The 22345-nt window shown below is 43.1% G+C and overlaps 1 protein-coding gene across 1 annotated transcript in view; it reads right to left on the bottom strand.

Annotated features, from left to right (window-relative positions):
- Positions 1-22345, bottom strand: part of XYLT2 (xylosyltransferase 2) — a 111465-nt gene that overhangs the window by 7533 nt on the left and 81587 nt on the right. Inside the window, exons 7-9 of the mRNA XM_086930817.1 lie at positions 17393-17569; positions 4820-5082; positions 441-636 (exon numbers count right to left, since the gene is read on the bottom strand). Coding sequence (XP_086786943.1) covers positions 441-636; positions 4820-5082; positions 17393-17569 — 636 coding nt within the window. The remainder of the gene's footprint in view (positions 1-440; positions 637-4819; positions 5083-17392; positions 17570-22345) is intronic.

Raw genomic sequence — 22345 nt, 5'->3', positions numbered from 1 at the left:
CTCGTGCAAATATATGGGGATGCTGGAGACTGCACGGTGAGTCAGTGACCTAGCCCTGAGATGGTCTCAGAAGTGATGATCCCTGAATTCAGTGCTGCAATAGCTTTTCGAAATACATCCTGCAGCAGCATATTTCTGGACGGGAAACTGTTTTAAGAATTTGTGACTTGGTCCTCACAAGTGGCTTCTATTTATCAAGGAGAAAGCGTGAAAGGGCAGGAGATGGATGAACATGGAAGCTGATGGGGGTGTGAAGGAGACAGAAAGAACATTGTGGGTCATACTGACATCTCATTTCTATTGGACCATGTCCATGGTTGAGGATAACTTACATTCCTTCCTGGGGGTCGCTGAATCCTAAAAACACAGTGACTTTCATTGACACACTAGGAGGGATGGGTATCATTTGGTTGGAATACAGATGTTTCACATAAATATACCTCCAAACTCAGTAGTCGGGTAGCTGGGCCAGTGTGACCAGAAATCTTCAGCATCCCTTTAGGCATCAGCCACATCTCCAGCACCTCCGTCTGACCAGTGGCGACATTCTCAGCCTCCTGCATGAGTAGGTAGCCCTGGAAATGGTCATCATAGAAATACAGCTGCACACTGGAGGGAAACCCCATGGCCTTGTACCTGAGGAATCAAAGTGACAGAAATGGGGGGGTCAAGATGGAAAGAAAAGGCTTCCTGCAGGACACAAGAGACATTCATTTATGCTGAGATCTGTGGGTAACCCCAAGTTTAAGTTTCTAATGCTGGATGGCCCACTAAGTAGCTCATTCTTCTAAGGTGAATAAAATTAAAACCCCTGAACAGATTATTATTGGCACTTGTGAGGACATTTTCACTGGAGTGCTGAAAAACATTGTGATGAGGCACTGCCCTTCACCCCCAGTGCTACGCAGCCACACGTACTAATGCAGTTCAAATGCATATCCTAGTTACTTTCTTTGGGTACTTTACTACTCTCTCTTGATAGTAAAGGTAAGCAGTGAAAAGTTACATTGGTGATATGGAATACAAACTCCAAAACAAGGTGACGCAGTAAGTAATGGGATGAGCCTAACCTCCTATGCCGATGACACCCAATTGGTCTTGGCCATTAAGGGTGATGGTGATGAGGTGGCCACACGCTTCACAAGAGGGATGGTGGCCATAGGTGACTGGATGGCCACCAATTGTCTGAAGCTTAATTCAGAAAAGACCGAAGTGGTCATTTTTGGTCACCTTTCTCCTGGCTGGTCATCAGTTTGGTGGCCTACATCTTTCGGAACGCCTCCTAGCCCAGCTCTTAAAGTCAGGAATCTTGGCGTCACCTTCGATGTGGGTCTTAACTTTATGGCGCATGCCAATAAAATTGCAGCCACGGCTCACATGAAACTTAAAATAATAAGGAAAATCCTACCTTTTCTACCGGATTCAGTCAGGAAAACTCTGATCAGTTCATTGGTGTTGTCCGCCTTGGATTATTGTAACGCCCTCTTCCTACATGCCCAAAATCGAGTGACAAACAAGATGCAGTCCATTCAAAACGCAGCAGCCCGGCTGCTTTCGGGACTTCCCAAATTTGCACCTGTCTCCAACACCATCAGGAAACTTCATTGGCTCCCGATACGCAGTCGAATTAAGTTCAAATCGCTGTGTATTGTCTACAAGGCACTTAACAATCAAGGCCCCCACTTTCTTAAACATAATCTTGTACGTTACATACCATCTCGTGCTCTCCGCTCCACCCATCACAATCATCTAGTAGTACCACGCACTAGAACAGTCACCTGGGGCGATAGACGCTTTTTGGTTGCCGCCCCAAAACTCTGGAATTCCCTACCCTCTTACATCAAGACTAGTCCATCCCTGCTAATATTCCGTAAACAACTCAAGACTTGGTTGTTTGACCAATAGTTAGGAAGGTTCCGTTAGTTCTCCTGGATGTTGACTTATGCACTCAGCCAGCGCCGAGACGCCTACGGGTATTCGCCGCGCTTTAAAAATGACAATCAATAAATAAATAAATAAATAAATAATGATCAATAGGATCAATGTGCAGTCAAAGCTATAACCAGGGCCCCTGGAATTCTGCGGCAGGGGATGACCAAATTATGCGGCAAGAAAAGTAAACTATGCAGGGTAATGCAGCACATTTTGTGTTAGCACTGCTTCAATTACTTTGTGGGTTTTTTTTTTACACATGGTAAAACTGTCTAAGAAAAAATGGTACTTCATTAGCAAAGATACCAATCAACCTGTGCGAAAGGCCTTTTGCTGCATGGAAATATGTGCTGCCACGTATTTATTAACGTTTGATCCGATAGAGCTAGAAATATTTTTAATGCTTTTGTTAAAATCTGCAGATTATGCATCAGATGATAGATTAAGTGGCAAATGCGGCAAATCCCTAATTATGCGGAAAATGATGTGACCGCAGAACCACATAATTCCAGTGGGCCCCAAAAAGAGAAGGATTTCTATAAAGGCGTGTGACGAGGACCAGCTGAAAATAAGATGCACAAAAAAAGTAGAAGGTGCTAGCATCTTCTGTGGGCAGGATATGACCCAAATGTATTTGCATCCCCTTGCAGAAACAGCTTGATTTTTATAACATTGGCCCTATGGTCTATGTATTGTTGCCGAAGCTCGGTGGGCTCATGGAACTTCAGGACTCATCAGAATTTTAATACTATGTTTACAGTGATCATTTAATAGCACCTCTCTCCAGTGACTAGAGCATAAACGGATACAACACAGATCAAGATATATATATATATATATATATATATTCATTCATAGGTTTCAGGGACTAGGGATCAGTGGGCAAAGCTATACAACTCAGAGAGTTAAAGTATCTGCTGCTGAGCTTATAGCACTCACAAACATTCGACAAATCTGAACCCAATAGCCCACCACTTCATACATCAAGGATGCAACCGTGGGGTCCATCGTTATTTCAGGATTAATTGTGTAGCATTGTGTTAGAGTCAGCAACGACACATGTGCATGGACAGGAAACAGTACGCTGGTGTCAAATTAGAAATATGTTTTGGCTTTAATAGGGGCACCAATAGTAGAAGTCTCACAGGGGAACACAAAGTGGGTGGCCTTTATCTAGAAATCTAGCTAAGTGTTGAAATTATCCACTGGAGTGGGCAACGTCAGGACCAGGAAAATGCAATAAACCCAAATGATTCATCATTTTTCACTAGAACTGGGCTTGAACCTCAGTCACAAATGCAAATTATACAGCCAGACTGCAAGGAAGGGATGGCGCGCGTGGTTTCACCATCAGGAACATTTCCTTCAACCAACAGAATCAGACCCCACACCAGAGAAGTGGAGACCGAGAATTTCATACCCTTCCAGGTTTGGGGATGGAGAGACACTGCAAAGATAAGAGTGCAGGGCAGGTCATAGAAGATGCATGCTCTCCAATTTGACAAAGGCAGTTTATGATGCAGCTCCATAAATGAGAGGATGTTGGTCTTTGTTTTGATACCATTTTTATCTCCTTGCTGCAAGGCTTCTGTATGGCCTTCTTCCAAGAATATTCTACAATCAGCTGAGTCTTGTGCAAATCTTGCTGCCATCAAGGTGACTAGTCCCTTGACAGCTCCTCGTGCAGTGAGGTGAGCTCTCCTCCTCTCCAAAGGTCACAGCAACAAGAAAGCATATGTGCCAATGCTAGAACCATAACAGCAACAATGTTCTGCTGGCAAATACAGCTGCTCTGGGCTGTTGTACAGTCACTTGCAAATCTAAACGATGAACAAGGCATTGGCTCAAGCATGTAATCATCACTAGTGTCAAAAAGGGCTTCTTTCTCAAAATTCAAACACTTCCTCCCAATACTGCGGTAGTGAATCTTCCTTTTCTGTCCTGTTCTCACCAACATTTTAGAGCAAGAGGTCATGTGTTAGACCAGTTTGAATAAGACAAGGCGAGACTGTGCATTCCAAATTAGAACCATAACAGGTCACACAAGGAGTGATGGGTGTAATTCATTAAGACAAAATAGAGGTTCCCCCACCAAACAAATTAGACTGGATTAAGGATTTAGTCCCAGAAGAGAATCAGGCCATGTGTTATGCCTTGAAATGGACAAAGATTAAGTGTAACAAGACATACATCTTGTGAAGCCACGCACAACGTTCCCAAATGTCCACCACCCTTCACTCAGAACAACTGAAAAGAAGAAAAAAAACACAAAAAAATAATAATTAGGAATACAAGGGACCACAGGTAAGGGGATAAAACTTACCTTTAACTTGGAAACCCCAACAGGAACTTTCCCAAAAAGGTTAAAAGTCAAGGATGCCATGAAATCCATGTTCTGCCCCCACTATCCGTCAGAAAAAAGGCACTAGCAGACATTCACTTAGAAAAGGACACTTCTTTGAAGATCCCCTATCATCAAGCTCACTTCTAATGATGAACAGTAAAGTGAAATATGAGGCACCTCTAGCGGACTTTCATAATTGTAGAGATCACTAGAAAAAAAACACAGCGCTAGTCCAGAAAAAAAAGAGCAAGGCAGCAAAGCCTTTTCAAGCCATGTAGAGGACTTGCTTTCTCATAGCATCTAGTGACAATTCAGTTTGCAGAGCATGGTGAATCAGTGTGCTCATTACTAGTAGGATTTTCAGCACTCGTTATACATCCTTTGTTATCCTACCTTCTCGTGCAGACATTTGTTGCTTAAATGTGCACGGTATAGGGTTCTTCGCACACTAAACCTCAAACATAGTGCAAGTGATTCCTGGACAATGCAAAAATTACAGTTCCCTAAAAACATTCCCTCTCCAGACTATGAACTATAGCTCACCTGCATTGTTTTTCAGCCTGCGCTCCCTGCAGAGCAGTAACCTGGCGCAATCCCAATCTGGAAAAGGATGAATACATGGTCAGGGTGACATCTGTCAAGCCATCGCGGCCATCAGTGAGGTCATATATGCTCTCCCAGTATGCTTTAAGCGCAGGCGTGCCTGGTGGGTGTTCCCCGTACAGGTGAGAATCCAGGATATCCAGAACCTCCTGGTTTACCGTAGACTCAAACTTCCGAGCAAAGAAGGTGGGACGGGACAGTTGCTGGAAGACAGAGCAAGAAATAAATACAAAGAAAGAAGCAATATGTTATTCTAGACATTTAGGATGGCTGTTAAGAAAGTGTATAAGCCACAAATATGCACAATAAAAGTGCGTGAAGGAAAAAAGATTCTGCAAAATCATGAGACAGAGGCAGGAGAGATGAGGGGGAAAAAAAGATGGAAGAGGCAGATGATTTATCTGAAGGGATGCCAGCCAAGAGGTCAGTTAATGAGGAAATCAATTTTAGTAAAACAAAAATACACTACATGTTAAAGCAGGAAAGCAGCAATTCAGAGATAAATATTCATTGACCCAGTAAGAGCAGCAGCTAAAATTACAAGATCCACAGCAAGCAGATAAGATACCAGGCCTAACACACTTAGGTTAATAAAGATGGCGCTTAGGGAGGCAACCTCTAAGCAAGGTGCAGCACTTTGCTTCGAGTTCTAGATCATCTACTAACAGTCCACACATCAAGCTTTCTGGTCAGGTCACAAGAGTGTGTAAAACCAAAATGACTGATAGTTGAAGATCCTTTTGACGACTACTGGAAACCTTTTCATCATTATTCTGGCAAACATACTCTATTTTTAAACATCTGTAGACTGATGACAGCGTTAAGATCTGCCATTTTTATCTCCTATGGGCCGCAAGTATTATCACAGGCTTTGCTCCATGCCAATGTGCGGGTCTTGAAAAACAGCACTATATTACTATCTTGCCAGATGGAGCTAGGCACACCAGATAGTATGTGTACTCCTCATATGGCTAGTCAGTTTTAGTCAATCCTAATCTAATTTCTTGTACCACAGGATCTTAAAGAGATCCTGGTTTTGTCAGTGCTTTCTGGCAATGCTGTGCAACATTCAGGAGATCAACAGATATATATATATATATATATATAGTATGTTTTTAAAAAGGGACCACCTGCTGAGCAGGGGAAGGGAAAACAACAGACTAGTGTGGGGGCAGGAAGCAGCAAACGAAGGAGAGAGCAATTAAGCACCAGCAATCACATGGAGTTTTGCAAGAAAAAGTCAAAAGTAGTTCCCCGAAAGTGAGCAGTGGAAGGATACATTTTATGTCATAATATCAAAACATCGGCCTGAGAAACGCACGACATAATTTGGTGCAAAGGCTCACCTTTGAGAAAGTTTCCAGCAGAAACGAAACGCGTCAGGAAAAAGCCCTATCCTGCTTCCTTCCATTAATAAATCGGCAAGTTCCAAAGCTCCGAGTGCGGCTCAAATTCTTTCCAGGTGGTGAGAAGTTGTTAGACATTGTTAGCGGCTTGGTTCTGCCGAAGAGCACGCCCACCATAAGAGCGCCAAGGCTCTCCAACCAGAACCATATTGCTGAATCGGTAACACGAACAGGAGAGCGGTGCCGCCGAGGACTGGACCTCGGTATTGGACTCGAGTCAGCCTTCAAAGTGGGCTGACATGGGGGAACTTTGTTGCCGGCAATAATGGAAAGGTCAGTTTACCTAAGCGGGATATGACCTGCACCGCGGATGTAAAGAAAACTAACAGCCGTGTGGACACCAGGCTCCAGAATGCACCATGCACCATTAAAAGGAAAAGTGTTCCCAAAGCAAACGGGGAAGTGAAATTGACATGAAACATCGGCCTGAGAAACGCACAACATAATTTGGTGCAAAGGCTCACCTTTGAGAAAGTTTCCAGCAGAAACGAAACGCGTCAGGAAAAAGCCCTATCCTGCTTCCTTCCATTAATAAATCGGCAAGTTCCAAAGCTCCGAGTGCGGCTCAAATTCTTTCCAGGTGGTGAGAAGTTGTTAGATATATATATATATATATATATATATATATATAGATATATAGATATAGATATATATATATATATATATATATATATATTGTATGTTTTTAAAAGGGACCACCTGCTGAGCAGGGGAAGGGAAAACAACAGACTAGTGTGGGGGCAGGAAGCAGCAAACGAAGGAGAGAGCAATTAAGCACCAGCAATCACATGGAGGTTTGCAAGAAAAAGTCAAAAGTAGTTCCCCGAAAGTGAGCAGTGGAAGGATACATTTTATGTCATAATATCAAAAGGACGGTAAAAAAAAGATGAGCTCCAGGAGCAGAACAGACAGAGAAAGAGGAAGGAAACCATTGAATAAGAACCAAACAAATAAGAGTGACATAAGAAACAAACAATGGTAAACTAGAGTCTGTCCCAAAGACCATTCCAAGTTTTGGAATTGTCCAGAATACGTTTTCAACAAAAGAAAATACAAACAAAGGAATGGAGGCGAGACCTAAAAAGTGGTGAGGTTGCACCAACATTGGCATCACTGTTAAACTGAGCAACCTCTTCTTGGACTTGTCATTATGACCGATACAGTTGATACTTAGTAAAAGCAGTGATCTTGCTATATCTTCTTTGTGTTTTTTTCCTTAGGACCGTATATGGCCTATTATTTCATAAAATACAAATGTCTTTACTAGCACACAAAAACTTTTCAGTTCTAGAAACTTTTTCATCATCATCAAGCTAAGCAGGAGATTAGCTGCTTTTAGCACCACACAACTACGGTCGATTTCTTAGGGATGGTTGTTCTCTAGATCTTGGTCTTTCTTTGTTGGAGTTACCAAATCAAGCCTGATGGCAACTGTAGGAAAGTGCCCTTCATTGTCATAGTCACCCTCACTTTTTCCCCATAGGTACTGCTTTTTTTTATTGATATGCACGGGGTCCCTGCTAAGCAGGCCCCAGTGCCAGTGCTCTTTCCCTAAAAACAAAGATGACATGGTTTAATTGTACAACAATTGGCACACACTTTAGCACCACTGTAAGTCCCTAGTCAATGGCACTCCTGGTACTTAGGACATATGTCTTTCAAGGGTTGCTCAGGGCTGCAGCATGCATTATACCACCCTACAGGATCTCCATACAAATTGCATGCAGACGGTTATTGCAGGCTGCGTGACAGGATGCACAACATGGCACACTCACTGTGTGCCATGCCATATTTACTACATAAAATATATGCAAGTCACCCCTACAGCAGATCTTGTAGCCCTAAGGCAGGGTTCATTATATTATATGGGAGCACATATCTGCATGAGCAGCTATGCCTGTGGATCTATCTAGTTCAATTACTAGATGGCGCAAGTGTACAGGGAAGCCATGTTAAGTATATGTACTGGGCACTGGTCATCACGCGTTCTCCAGCTACAGGATGGCTTTACTGAAACCTTTGGGGTCTGGTATAAAAACCCTTGTCTTAATAAATCTGTACTGTTGCCAGTACTAGATTTAATATGACCTGCACTTAAAAGGTACCTTAGAGGTGCCCCCTGAACATCCTACCAGTATCTAGTGTGCTGGCTGACTGGTATCATTCATCCCGCCACCACAGACATGTTTCTGACCCCCTGCAGGTGAGAGCCCGTTCTCTCGAAGGTCAGAAACAGTGCCTGCTCAAGGGGAAAGTGTTCACACCTCCACCAGCAGGGTGGCTAGTGATTTAGCATATCAATGCCACGGGCAACAAAGCCCTGCCACCTTTGATACGTGACCCAGGCTCCCCTATATCAGGGAGATGCCACCTCCTGCCTTGATGCCCTTTTGGCACCAGGACAGGTGGGAAATTAGCTATGCAAGTACGTGTGGTCAAACCCCCAAAGTGGGCTACCTGATGTGCTCCACAAAAGAACAGTTCCAGAGTCTTGTTTTGGTAGAATTAGGAACTCTGGGACAGGGTTATGCCCACAGGACGTGGTCCTACCATGGGTTGTGTAGTGATCCCCAGGGTTATGAAGCCCATTGGCTACAACCCAACCCTTCAGTCCCGTTAACACCCTTAAATTTAGTATTTAGGTGGCTCCCTGACACCAGGAACTCCGATTAGTCTGACTGAAAGAAGGACAAAGCAGAGCGGTAGACGTGAGAACCGATAACAAGCACTTAACTTGGTTCGAAACCCCACCTGCTGCTCTGCTGTCAATCACTGGCACAGACTCGCCCAGAAGTGGAACAGCCTTCCCAAATCCTTGGAGGTCTGCCCACCACTTCATCCACTCAGCAACATCCCCCCTGGATATGGAAGTACCACTTCCCTGCAGTCACCGACTGTATCTGCCCAGTACAGCATCCTGTCGAACCCCTGGCCCACTGAGGGAGCAGCACTCCAAAAAATACGTCAAATCTCTTTCCCTGCCATGTTGAGGCACAGCAAGAGTAGTCCATCAGTGTTTCTTTCCCCTTTTCTGCAGGTACACCAAGAACATTAACTCACCGACCCGCCAGGCAAAACACCTCTGCAACTGAGCTCCGTAGCCCAGGCCCACATAAACCAATGGTATCTCTGTGGTCCCGAGACCCTCAAGAGCTGAGCCCGCCCTTGAGTTCTGCCGGACTGGTCCCCCTTGCAGCCTCGTTTTTACAGGTACTTTTCACCATTGACTTTAGCGGGAAGTGTTGGAGCCTACCCACGCTTGAAGCACCTCTGCACTGGAACACCTAAGGGGAACTGTTGGTGCTTTCTTGGACCTTGGCCCCTACTTACTTTAAGTCCAGGAGAGCAGTCCTGCAAGTCTTCGGTAAGTATATCTTTGCAGAGAAGGTTTCTCCCATAGGATAACATTACCACGTTCAAAGGCTCATGCCTCAAATCTGACAGCTGCCATTTTATACTGTTTTTACTATACAATTTGATAACGTCTAAAGTACTTACCTTAATCTTTGTGTCAAAAATTATAATTTTTCTCGAGTTTCTTCCTGAGTGTGTGTATCATTTATTGACTCTGTGTGTACAAAAAATTCTTAAAAATACCCTCTGATAAGCCTAAACTGCTCAGCCACACTACAACAAAGAAAGCATTTGGGATTATTAATTTAAGGCCTATTAACCAATAAGGGTTGTCTGGACTATATACTCAGTGTACCTCATTTTCGTGCACTGCATAAAAGGCCAGCTAACTACAGCAACGATATGATGGGTATGTTTTTATTGCTTGATAAGATAGTCTTTGTAACCAAGTGGTCGTATTTTATGAGATATGGCCTTTGAATTTTGGTTAGGTTTTGAAATGATTCTGAGAACTGCTTGAAACAAGTCTAGAGTAGACGGTTGCTTGCGTTCCCCTTCATCTTCTGAAGTACTATTTTGGGGAATTTGAATAGATTGGGCTTCAAGATGATCTGAGGTTTTCACTTTAGTGCTGGTGCCTTATACCTTGTTGTGCAGTTTCAGAAAACAGACCAACTCAGTTCTGGTTCCCTCCACCGCATATAGCCACCAGTATTTTACATTTCTTATATTGAGGTTATTTGGAATAATCAGTATTGTAAACTAAATTAAGCACACATGTTAAAAAAAAATTATCTTGCGGTCAATAAATGAAACTGGTGCATGCACTACAAAAGGCTTCTCCAGCGAGTAGTTCGTGAACTACGGGTAGCTCTCCTATGCACAGGATAGATAGAACAGACCGATAGAACAGATAGCTAGATCGATCTCAAAAGCATGTATTTGAGACACAAAAGTATGTATTTTCAGAACTCATTAGCTGATGATTGGAGAAAAATAGTTGTATTTCCAAAATATATTTAAAAGGCGATATTTGACAGCTATGGCTATTAAGCATTGACCATGTAGAGGCCTTCCACATTGAAAGTATATATTTTTGTACATTATGGCCCATGATGAACTGAAGTGATCAATGATCGTAATCTTTCATATGATGGCCATGAATACAATCTTGCCCTGATGCAGTCACTATTACAACACTGATAATATTAGTAGCTCGGGATGATTTCCATTGAATATAAGTAGCTCTTATTACCCCTGCACTACAAGGAGTCCTTGTATATTGTTAAAATAAAGTTTTTATTCTTCAAATCTTCAAGTATTAGGTTTACCATTAATAATTACTTCAAGTAACTTTTAGAAATGAATTTATATCAAATTCACACCCAATGCATTTGGGAATAAACACCTTTCATCAGCAGTAACTCACCATCTAGAAACAAAGGAAACAAAAATAAAATACAGTCCTAGTGTACAATAATAATTAACAGAAACATTATTTTAGTATCAGTGGGAAGCTGGGTTTTTGTTGCAGTACTTCCCCCCATGTTCTGCCTGGTATTTGATGCAACTCTGACTGAAGTGCACTTGGTTTCTGCTAACCAGGTTCCCAGTGCCAGTGTTATTTCGCCAAAATAAGTTCACTAGTCAATTGATCCGACCTTCACCACCTCTTGAAGTCCGTAGTAGGTGGCACCCCTGGTTTCTAGGGTATAAGTACGAACGAGATTCCCTTAGAGCTGCAGCATATGCTCCTCTAAGGGACCCAGTACCAACTTCATGCGGACTGCGGCAGCGTGACAAGGTGCTCTAAAAAGTGAAAACACATCATGGCACACACCCTGTGTGCCATGTCCCTGAACACTGCATGTAATATTTGTAAGTCACCCCTACAGCTGGCCTTACAGCCCTAAGGCAGGGTGCATTATATTACACGTGAGGACATATCTGTAGTGGCAGATATGCCCCTGTGCTGGCCGGTTCAATTACTGACAGTACAAGTGAACAGTGAGGCCATCTTCCGGTATGTGCTGGGCACTGTTCAAAACGAGTTTCCCAGCTACGTAATGGCTTCACTAAAACCTATGGTGTTTGGTATCAAACACCTCATATTAATAAACCCACACTGATTCCAGTAATGGATTTAATAATACATGCACCCAGAGGGTACGTTAGCGGTACCCCTGAACTCCACTAGTGTGGTGGCTGACTGGTCCTGTCTAACCTGCCACCACAGACGTGTTTCTGATCACCTGGAGATGAGAGCCCATGCTCTCGGAGGTCGGAAAAGCCTACTCTGGCAGGATGTGTTCTCACTTCCTCCAAGTAGGAGGACGAGTAATCTGCATAAGAAGGCAGGAGGCTTCAAAGGCCTGTGATATGCAACCCTGGCTTCCGCCCGACAAGAGAAACACCATCATCTGCCCTTCCCAGGGTCCATTTGGCACCAGGACAAATGGGAAAATTAGCAAGTCATAAGGAGTGTTCATCCTCAGGCTAGTACCACCCCTCCATCTGGTTTTTGGTAGGATTATGTCCTCTGTGTCAGGGTTATGCCCAGTTCCCACAGGAAGTGGTCATATAGAGGGTGTAGTCACCCTAAATGTAGGTAGCCCATGGGCTACAACCTGACACTACCTAGAAAGCCCCTAAATACAGTATTTAGGTGGCAGCCGATACCAGAACTTCAGATTTCAACGGACACAAAGAAGGAGTGGACGAAGAAGACTGCTAACCCGAGGACAGAAGAGCACAACTGACCTGGTGTCAACCCTGCCAGCTGCACTCGACCCTTGTGGAGCAACTTGACTTGTCCTGCTGCTGTGCAGACTCCAAGAAACCCAGAGGACTGCCAGTGCTTGACAATCGCCAAAGAAAGTCCCTTGAAGTAGAGGAGCTACTCCCCTGCAGCCACAAGCACCAAAGAAGCGAGGTCTGGTTTACCATCCTGCCGCCTACCGGGACTATCGACGCCGTAGCCGCCCAGGAAGAGTACACCGTGTCCCCACAGGTCAGATACATCCTCACTCCAAGTGTCGTGACGCCAGGACCGACAAGAAGGCGCACAGTTCAAATACCTGGGGTACCAGAACACTTGCAGAAGCCAAGGCTTGTTATTTCCAATCCATAAATCAACGCCGAGGAAACCCAACCTGCACATCGAGGGACTTCAGGGACAGTGAGCCACACACCAACACTGACTCAGTTGTCCTGTTCTGCCCCTCCTACAGAACCAAAGACAAAGAAAGTGAGACTCTGACCACCGCTACCCAACAACTCAAAGTGCCTCTGCACCTGTGCCCCACAGCCAGAGTCCGAGGGACATGTCAGTGTCCACGGGGTGCTGGGACCCACAAGAGCGGAGCCCATTCTTGGGTCTGGCCAGACTGGAATTCCAGTTGCCGCGTGGAGCCCCTTTCTTCAGGCCCCCTACAACAGTGAGTGGCTCCAGCACAGAGCCAAATGCCAAAAGACACCACAGCACTGAACCCCACAGCCCGTGGACCAATGGGGTCCCTATATTCCAGAGCACCTCAAAGGTCGAGCCACCTCTGGGCCCCTTAGTCCCAGCTTCTTTCTGACCAGACCATTCGCCATTTAAGTGCATGTGGCACCCAAAATCTTAACTCCTCTGCACCCGGAAGCCCCAGAGCGTTCTGAGCTGACCCGTTGGTGTGGCCTGGGATGTTGACCCATACTCATCTTAAGTCCCAGAGATGGGTTCCGTAAGTAGCTGTTAAAGCCTGAATGCAATATATGCTTCCCCCATAGGATATCATTACCGCTCCAGAAATGAAAGTGTCAACTTTGGAAACGTATAAAAAATCATAACTTGAAATGTGCTTACCCGGTTCCAAAGATCTTAGTATCAAAATTCATTGAAAAAGGAGGAATATTTTTATAAATTGGTGTTGGATTTCTTTATTGAATCGGCACATAAGACGGACCATAGTTCTCATTTCCATTAGTGAAAGTTAACACACACACTTTGGGTAGGTCTACCACAGGCATCAGAAGTGCCATTTCAAATAAAACAATGTGTTTTGACAAAAAACTGAAAAAGCAATAATTGGAGTCCACTTTGCAAGCATTTTCTTAAGACCTGAATCACACTGTCTTGGTCCAGAGTCCATATCAGCCATTGATGTGGAACCTTTGGTCACCGGTGAGTCAGATCTTCACTTTCCTTGGTGCAGATACCACTCATGATTCTGAACCCAAAGGCGGAAAAAACAATTTAAAGATGTAAATAACAGTGTGGTTTTGAGTCCAAGTACACAGAAAAACCGGATATGGAACCTAGCTTGGGTGGTGTATGACCCCAAATCAAGTTGAGTTGGAAGGTCTGGTTTGAGTCCAGACAGAACAATTGCTTTCTTGAGTCCCTCACTCACTAGGGTTTCCCACTGGTGACCTTTCATCATCACTGGGGTCCTCTCAATCCGCTGCGGATTGAGATGTGCTTCGACTTGCGAAAGTACTTAGGAGCACTAGTATGAGACTATGTGTTTTGCAGTGTTGGTGGAGTGGATGATAAATTAAAAATACCTGGTTAGTGGACAAAATATTTTATTCTAGCTCCTAGTCGGTATATTAAAAGCAGGGGTACTAGAGAACAATGTCACCATAATGAGTTAAAAGCCTCTAGTGTTGGTCAACATGTTTCGAGCTTCCCCAGGGCTCTTCCTCAGGACCACAGAGGGGTCAGCCCTGTGCGTTCCACTCCTAAGTGACCTAAAAAGTGAGGTGAATAAATAATTAGGGATAAGCGATGTGCCACACCTACTGTCTGTGCACTATATTACATACGATTCTGACTCAATGGATCGTAGTATTTCAAACGAATATGCGGTTGCCAGGGGTACTAGTAGGTGAATCACTGACGAGGCGTGCTCAGCTTAATGCGACTACGAGCCCCTCGTACCCCTCCAGACCATGGGGCAATTCTGAACCTCATTGGAAATACTACGATCCATCACATCACTTATCACTAATTATTTATTCACCTCACTTTTTGGGTCACTTAGGAGTGAAACGCACAGGGCTGGCCCCTGTGTGGTCCTGAGGAAGAGCCCTAGGGAGGCTCGAAACATGTTGCCCAACTCTGCACAACACATAGTCTCATACTAGTGCTCCTACGTAATTTCACAAGTCGAAGCACGCCTCAATCCGCAGCGGATTGAGAGGACCCCAATGTTGAAGCAGGTCGCCAGTGGGATACCCTGGTGAGTGAGGGGACTCAAGAAAGCAATTGTTTTTTCTTGACTGAAACCAGACCTTCCAACTCAACTTGATTTTGGGTCATAAACCACCCAAGCTAGGTTCCATATCTAGTATTCCGTTTTTTCTGTGTTCATGATTGAAAGAAGGGTGGACTTAGCCTAATACCCTCTACCTCCCCCCTTTTTTGCAGTTTGAGTCCAAGTCATCATGGGTCACTCTGAGCCGGTCTGTGGCAGAATCTTACTTTCAGTAAAGGCTATTCTGAGCCCAATGACTGTAGGAATGGATAATTAACTTCATGTAAATCTAGAATAGGTTTATACAGGAAAAGTTAATAATTTGCCCAAATGAGGAATCCAGTGGAGGGCGGGGAGGGTTATCCAAAACTAGAGGAAAAGGGGGGCTTCACTGCGCTGGCAAACAATTAGTCACTGAGCGTAGTGGCGACTCCTTTGCTACTTTGTACAGTACCGCAAATAAGGCCAGGTACAAACAATGCAGTCTAGTTCTACGCCGCCAACATGCTTCCAGTGATTATTCTTGGGAGAGTGAGTAGCCAAGTAGTAGAAAACACCACTGGTGTAAACCTTAACCGGCATCTTGGGAGTCTTCCAGGAAACCTCAATGCTAACTTTTGTCAAAGTCTTGATTACTTAGTACCTTGAGGATGTCCCAGTGCAAGACTACCAACATGTAAAGTTGGGAAGGAACTACAGGCAACATAGCAAAGCTGTGATGGAAGACACTGGGAAGTATCACCTGCTTTTCTTTTCCTTTAGGGTATTTTCTCCTCCAAGATCGAAAAAACCTTTTGCGCATTCGGTGTGGATAGAGGAATATCTACTCAGCCCAAGTATACTTGCTCAAACATCTCAGTGCTCAGGTGGTATACTACAATGGAAGATATCCTCGTACTGGTGCTCGATTGCTTCTATGCATCTGGCTCATAGGAACAAGCTACTGATGAGTGCAGGAAGGAACTTGGTGTTGAACAAGCAAGTTCTAAAAAAAGATGAGTAAAAGAGTCAGCTTCAGATAAAAGGGATTACCAAAATCTGCAGCAGCAGGACTGGGAAGGTAAAATGCCAAAAGGAGCTAAATATCACTGCAAACCCTTTTTTATTTAGACAATTAACAACATCACCACTGAAAGAGTACTAAAGCTCTTGAAACTGTGTGTTCATCATATGAAAAGGTTTTAAATGAAAAGGCGGAGCAGGCTATACACTTAGGAACAACTGTAAACAAATTGGGGTTATGTCGAAATACGTTGCCCATTATCTATCTATATCATGTTGTCATTTCAAATAAATGAATGAAATTCTATATTGAGTCGGTGACTGAATTATATTTGGTACCTCAGAGTTATATTGTGTATTAGATATATATATATATACACATATATATATATATATATATATATATATATATATACACACATTATATATATATATATATATATATATATATATATATATATATATATATATATATACACATATACATACATATACACACACAGCCCTGGTTTTAAAATGAAATATTGTTTTTAAATCACTAAGGAATTTTAAAGGAACGTGTGGCCTTGATCTCCCATAATGCACTGCGAAGTCATTGAGGTGAGGATCATCACATTGTTGGAAAGATAAAAAAAGGTGCAGTAAACAATGAGTATTTACTGTGAACAAGACAGAAATGATCGAAACGTATTGGTGATTGTACTATGGTGGAGGATTAAAAGCAATTTACACCCTGACAATGAATGAGTCTGTGTTGTTTCAAGATTTTGAATGTAGAATATGCCTGGTCACTGGATTTGAGCGCCAGGAAAAGTAGCGAACAACCCCGGAGGGGGGGGGGGGGGGGGGTTGGGGGCCAGGAAGGCTGAGGTTCTACTGTGGTTTACGCCTCACTCCCTACTCTGTATTTTTCTATTTCAGTAACAGTTGTTAACATATATGGCACAGGCTATGCTATAACCGCTGCACAGTATTCTAAATATGTGAGGTTGTAATTCAATGTATACACATTTTATAATTTGCATTTAAGCGTTGAAAAAAAGCGTTGGGGGCTTAACCTCTTCGGTGCTAAGGACGGCCACTGGCCATCCGACGTCACGGTGAGCGTGGGCTAAGGACGGCCGGGGCCGCCGAATCCCGCCCACTTATTAATTCTGCCGCACAGCAGGAGAATTTGCCCAGCACCAAAGGGTTAAACTTAAGTACATAGTACATACCGTGCACAATTGTTCCATTCCACAGCTGAGTAGAACAAGAATCAGCGTTGCTAAAAAATTTAATCGCAGCAACTATTGTTCCCATGTGTTATTGCCTTACCTGTACTGTCTAGCGGAATGGTATATAAATGTTATAGAATTAATATATTATTATTATTATAATAAATGCCCCAATGGAAAACAATAACGAATCCAATGAGGTCAATCCCGTTCCAAAAATGACAGAACCTGAGAAATGAGGGATGGTTTGGAAAATGGGGTACAGTCAGAGGGAAAACACATGAAGTCTTTTACCTGTAGGCGGAGGAAGTCCTGGGGCTTGAAATCGTTGGGTGAGCAGCCACACCAGTCCACAATGTGCTTGTACTGACACTTGCAGCCTAGCTTGCGGTTCCAGTTGGTCACTCGAAGGTTGTTATCGATGAGAGTATCACAAGCATGGCTGTTTTCTAGGACTGTGTGAAAGAATGACTGCAAGGTGAGGGGAAAAAGACAGGAAACAGACGTGAGCAATGGTTTATTCTGCTCCCTTCCAGAGCCACAAACAGCTACCCCATACACTTTGTACCCATTATTTATCTCAGAGGGCGTGCTAAGGTGATTGTGTAATTGGTGACAATGATTTATGTAATGTCTGCAGTTAAGGATTTTCGTTTTAGAGAATCAGTTCTTTCTGGGAGTAGTGGTCTTAGTTTTCTTCAATTAGAGTAAATTAAGTATTACACCAGGTGTCAATGATTTGTAAAAGGAAATTCCAAGTCTGGATGCACGGTTATGGTGGCATTAAGCCATCGGACTACCCTATCTGGTCTGGAAAGGTTGATGCGCACCAATGCTCTACTTAGGTAAGTACTCCTAGTGGTAAATGGAAAAAAGAGGGGCCTGAATTCAGCGACACATTATGGGGCTTTTTCTCTGGGTCGAGAGGAACCTAAAGCTTGCTAGGCAGTATCAATGAAGGGTAATTTATGTATCCTTAATGCCCTAGTGTCTTGGGTTTTACTACACTCTAATTGGATTGAACAAGTATTCTCCATTTTCTCTTGACCCTCCAAATGTTCATTTTGGGTTGAGCAAAGATTTCCTGCAAAAAGGTGTTATTATGTTTGGAAAATCAGTTACACTCACTCTGTAAAGAACAAGGTCCAGCAGTACAATACTTCACGCAAAGAATCATGGGTCGCGGTTTAATTGAAAGGTGGCAAACAGTGGATGCAAATTACGCACAAACGTTATAAGACCAGCCTGTCATTTTGGCTGCAACATAAGCACTAATAGGTAACACCGTAAAATGTCAAGTCACAGAGGATCACAGCATGACATACCATAAGAATATTAATGTGTCTGCTCTCTATTTGCAACCCTCTCCAATTGGCTACAAACATAGGTATGGTGGCTAGCACAGGAAAGCAGACTACCATCCATGGGTTCGCATTCTCAAATGAGAGGCTGATTTATTTTATTTATTTTTGAAAGCCAGTATTCTCTAAAAAAGCAGACACAGTTTAAAGAAAAAAAACGATTCCTCGTTTTCTAAGTGATAGAGGAGAGTAGGCAGCGGACCACTGCTTTTCCCCCGGAGTCCGTCTAACAAATACAAAACGGGAAGATGTCCAACAAGCACTGGCGTTGCCAATAGGTCTCGCAGTAGGAAAGTTGGAGCTATTGGTTTTGTAAATGACATTTTATATTTATATATCGTTATTGGCATTGTCAATAACAATATATAAATATAAAATGTCATTTACAAAACCAATAGCTCCAACTTTCCAAATGCGAAACCTATTGGCAACGCCAGTGCTTGTTTTGTTTCTGAATAAGAATGCCTATGAAAAATTCTGAATCAAAAATGCAAAACCAGTTTTATAGAATTGTATGCAAGGCAGCCCAATTACCCTCCCGAAAATGTGTCCCATGCAAAGTTACTTTTAAATACAGGAACACAACAGGCTGTGGTACGCATTCATTCTAATTTCTTCTTTAAAAATATCAGTTGGTGAGGTTGAGGCTGTTCTTTCTGTTCCTTTGGGGACAACAGATAAGATATCTACCCTGGGGCGCTTCAATGCCACGGGTTGAAGTCAAATAATGGCGGCAATTTAAATAGCAAATAACACTGGCGTCCAGTCGGCCTTTTTGTAACAGAAAGTCTGAGTGACCCCTGTGTTAATACATTTGAAGGTAACTGTTAAACAAAAATCGTCCCCATACGAGAAAACGACTAAAAATATTTCGAATATTGGTATGTATTTAAAAACAATCATTGTGGGTAAATAAAAATACAATGTATTGCACGGCACCGACTGCACCCATCTATACATCCCAGCTGCTCTTTGTGACCGAGCAGTAAAATGATACAGGCTTTTCCTATCTATACCACTCATATACAGTGGGCAGAAGATAAACAGTCAAACAAAGGGGCCTGGGACAGGGGGATTAGCAAAGCGGCCAATTTAATTTAACATACAATGGAAGACTTTGGAAGGCATGCAATTTTTACGCAACTCTGCCGAGCGTTCTGGTCTTTCAATGAGATGTTATCAGCAGTTCTTCGGTTACAAAGTTAGATATCAACTAAATATTTGAAATGCTGACGGGGACTCTGGTATCACGGAACTGGCTCGACATGTATCCATTATTGAAAACGTGACAGGTTGCCTAAGACAGATAGGCCCACGCCCAGCTCTGCAGAGGCGGGTATGCCACGAGCTGATTACATGGTATTTTTCTCTGTTTGCTGCAAAACTAAGATGTTTGCACCCCAGGGTAATTCTGCTCGCCGAAGATTCCTTGATTAATAAAACGTGAGCGTGCACTCTGCAATTCCAAGTATCTCCTGTCGCCCCTCCTCCAGCCACTGATTGCACAAGGCTGTTTATCCAATTAACTTGGTGTTTGTTTGATTTGAGGGTTGCAAACGAATGCCGAACTTCGACGCCATTTAAGGTTAGATATAAAAACATTTTTTAATTGTGACATGAGACTGGAGGTTTCCGGGTGAGTTTGAACAAAAATTAATTACCCAGTTTGAAAAAGAAGAGAGACCGGGAATGGGGTAGACTTGGTATGGGGAATTAAGAGGATAAAGGAAGGAACGGCATTAGAGTGCATAGAAAAAAAGTACGGCTGGCCAGCCATGATTAATTAGGGGAGGAGAAGCCGCAGAGCGCACGCTGGGCGAAGCCCTTTGATGTGCTGTGCGGCCGTAAATGCAATTAGGAGGGAGGGAGGCTGATGCGCGTGCTTGTTTGGTCACGTGAACTTAAAGAAAACCGCACGAACGAAACCCTTGGTTTCACGAGCGTTTTGAGGACATGAATTCTCGCTCCGGTCAATGTGCTTGCGCGCATTGATAGGTCGCGAGACCTAAAAAGGACATCTTCGCCTTTGCAAATTAATTACCACTTCCTCTGAAGTTTTGATAACATTGCATTGGCTTACGGAACAGTTTTAGTTGGTTAAATCTATATATATCACAAACCATGTGATTGTACAAATTGTAGCGTTTACAACCGTAAAATGGTTTCGTACATCTGGCTGCAAATCCCTAAATATATGCCAACTTAATTGTTGAGAATTTTGGGCATTCTTTGTTGAAGTAATACTGCAATGCACATAAAATTATTGCCACGTCCAAGCTCCAATGTTATGCTTTGTTGAAGCGGCCGCTTTTAGCGACAGATAAGGATCACTGTAAAAAATGACCTAATAATTATATCACAAGTATTATGAACTAGGGATAAGGCATGATAACAAGAAGGACAGGATCACAACTGCGTGTAAAGTTTAGTATATTTTGCTAACACATACTCAACTTCTCTAAATTGACCATCAGATGGAAGGGATTCGATCGTCGGTCAACTTTGTGGAGAACAACATAAATTAAATGGTATTATGCTTTGATTGTCAGGGAGGAATACAATGCCACTGATGGATGTGATGTTAAAGTAGAATGACACAAAACGATACTGTTAAAGCAACTTAACAAGTTGAAATGAAATTAGAGTTAATTTGTCTCCATGGATATGCAATAACCATAATCCAAGTGAGGTCACTTGCCAGATCGCTGGGTTAAAAGTATACTGCTGCGCAAATCCCAATGGTGTACCAAACTCAAAAGCTGGTAAAAGGCAAACATGGCTGTCTTCATGATGGAGCTTCTGTGCTTTGGTACACTCTGTTTACCCTGGTAAAGGAAACCATTCACACAGCATATTCATTCACCAGTCTTCCATATCACAACCACACAGCACAGTAATGATCCTCAGTAATGGAGGATGGAACGAGATTTCCACAAGAAAGCCAGTAAACTACCATTCGGGTACATGCATACAGATAAAAAAAAAAAAAAAACACGTGTACCTGCATATGAAGTCAGGTGCCCCCAACAATCTGTCACCCGCACCCTGATTGAAGAAGGATTTTAGTACCCTCCACATGGGTGTAGGCACGCTTTAAGTGCATTCCAGTTCAGAAGAGAATTCTGCTTGGCTGGTGGACCCACAAAAACGTGAAAAATCTCCAAAATGGTGACAATATTGGGTGAAAACAGAATTAGTAAATCAGATGGGGTAAAAATCGAAAGAGGATAATGGCACAACTCTCTGTACAGTGTTTCGTTCTTAACACTGCATTAAGTCTGATGCTTATATGTAGTAGCAACCTCACCTTCTTGAGGACTGGGCGGGACAGAAATACACTCGTGAAAAAGCAACATTCACAAAAAGTACACGACTCTCACAAGGACAGAATCACATACTTATCTGCACCCAACTCTCACCCATATTTAATTCTCCTGAAATACTACGTTCATTTCCATAACCCTATCATCCATAACACACACTTATTAGAAGTGTCTACTTTCTTCATCATTTTTAACTGCAGCTAAAGCAGGACCATTCAAGAGTTGAGATGAAATCACCAGAAAACATCTGCAGTAGTACCAACTTGGGGAACATAATGAAGGGCTCACCAAGTACTAGCTCTAATGCAGGTGTCTTAAACGTAGCAATCGCGAGCCATCAGTAGCTCGCCAACTCCCTGGGTGCAGCTCGTGGCCTTGTAGGTTCACTGACAAGGTTGCAGTATATAAGGGACTGTATTTTACGTTTAGATGTACATTTTACCTGTAATAACATTTCCTTGTAAATTAGCTCTTGCCTGCACTCATCCAAACCAGCTGCTACAAGCTCAGCTGAGGGACAGCCAGATACGCATTTCATAATCCAGTCATCACACAGTACTGCG

The sequence above is a fragment of the Lissotriton vulgaris genome, chromosome 7, assembly GCF_964263255.1.
Source record: "Lissotriton vulgaris chromosome 7, aLisVul1.2, whole genome shotgun sequence".
NCBI lineage: Eukaryota > Metazoa > Chordata > Amphibia > Caudata > Salamandridae > Lissotriton > Lissotriton vulgaris.
Note: the sequence above shows the minus strand (reverse complement) of the source record. Positions and strands in the feature narration are given on the sequence as shown.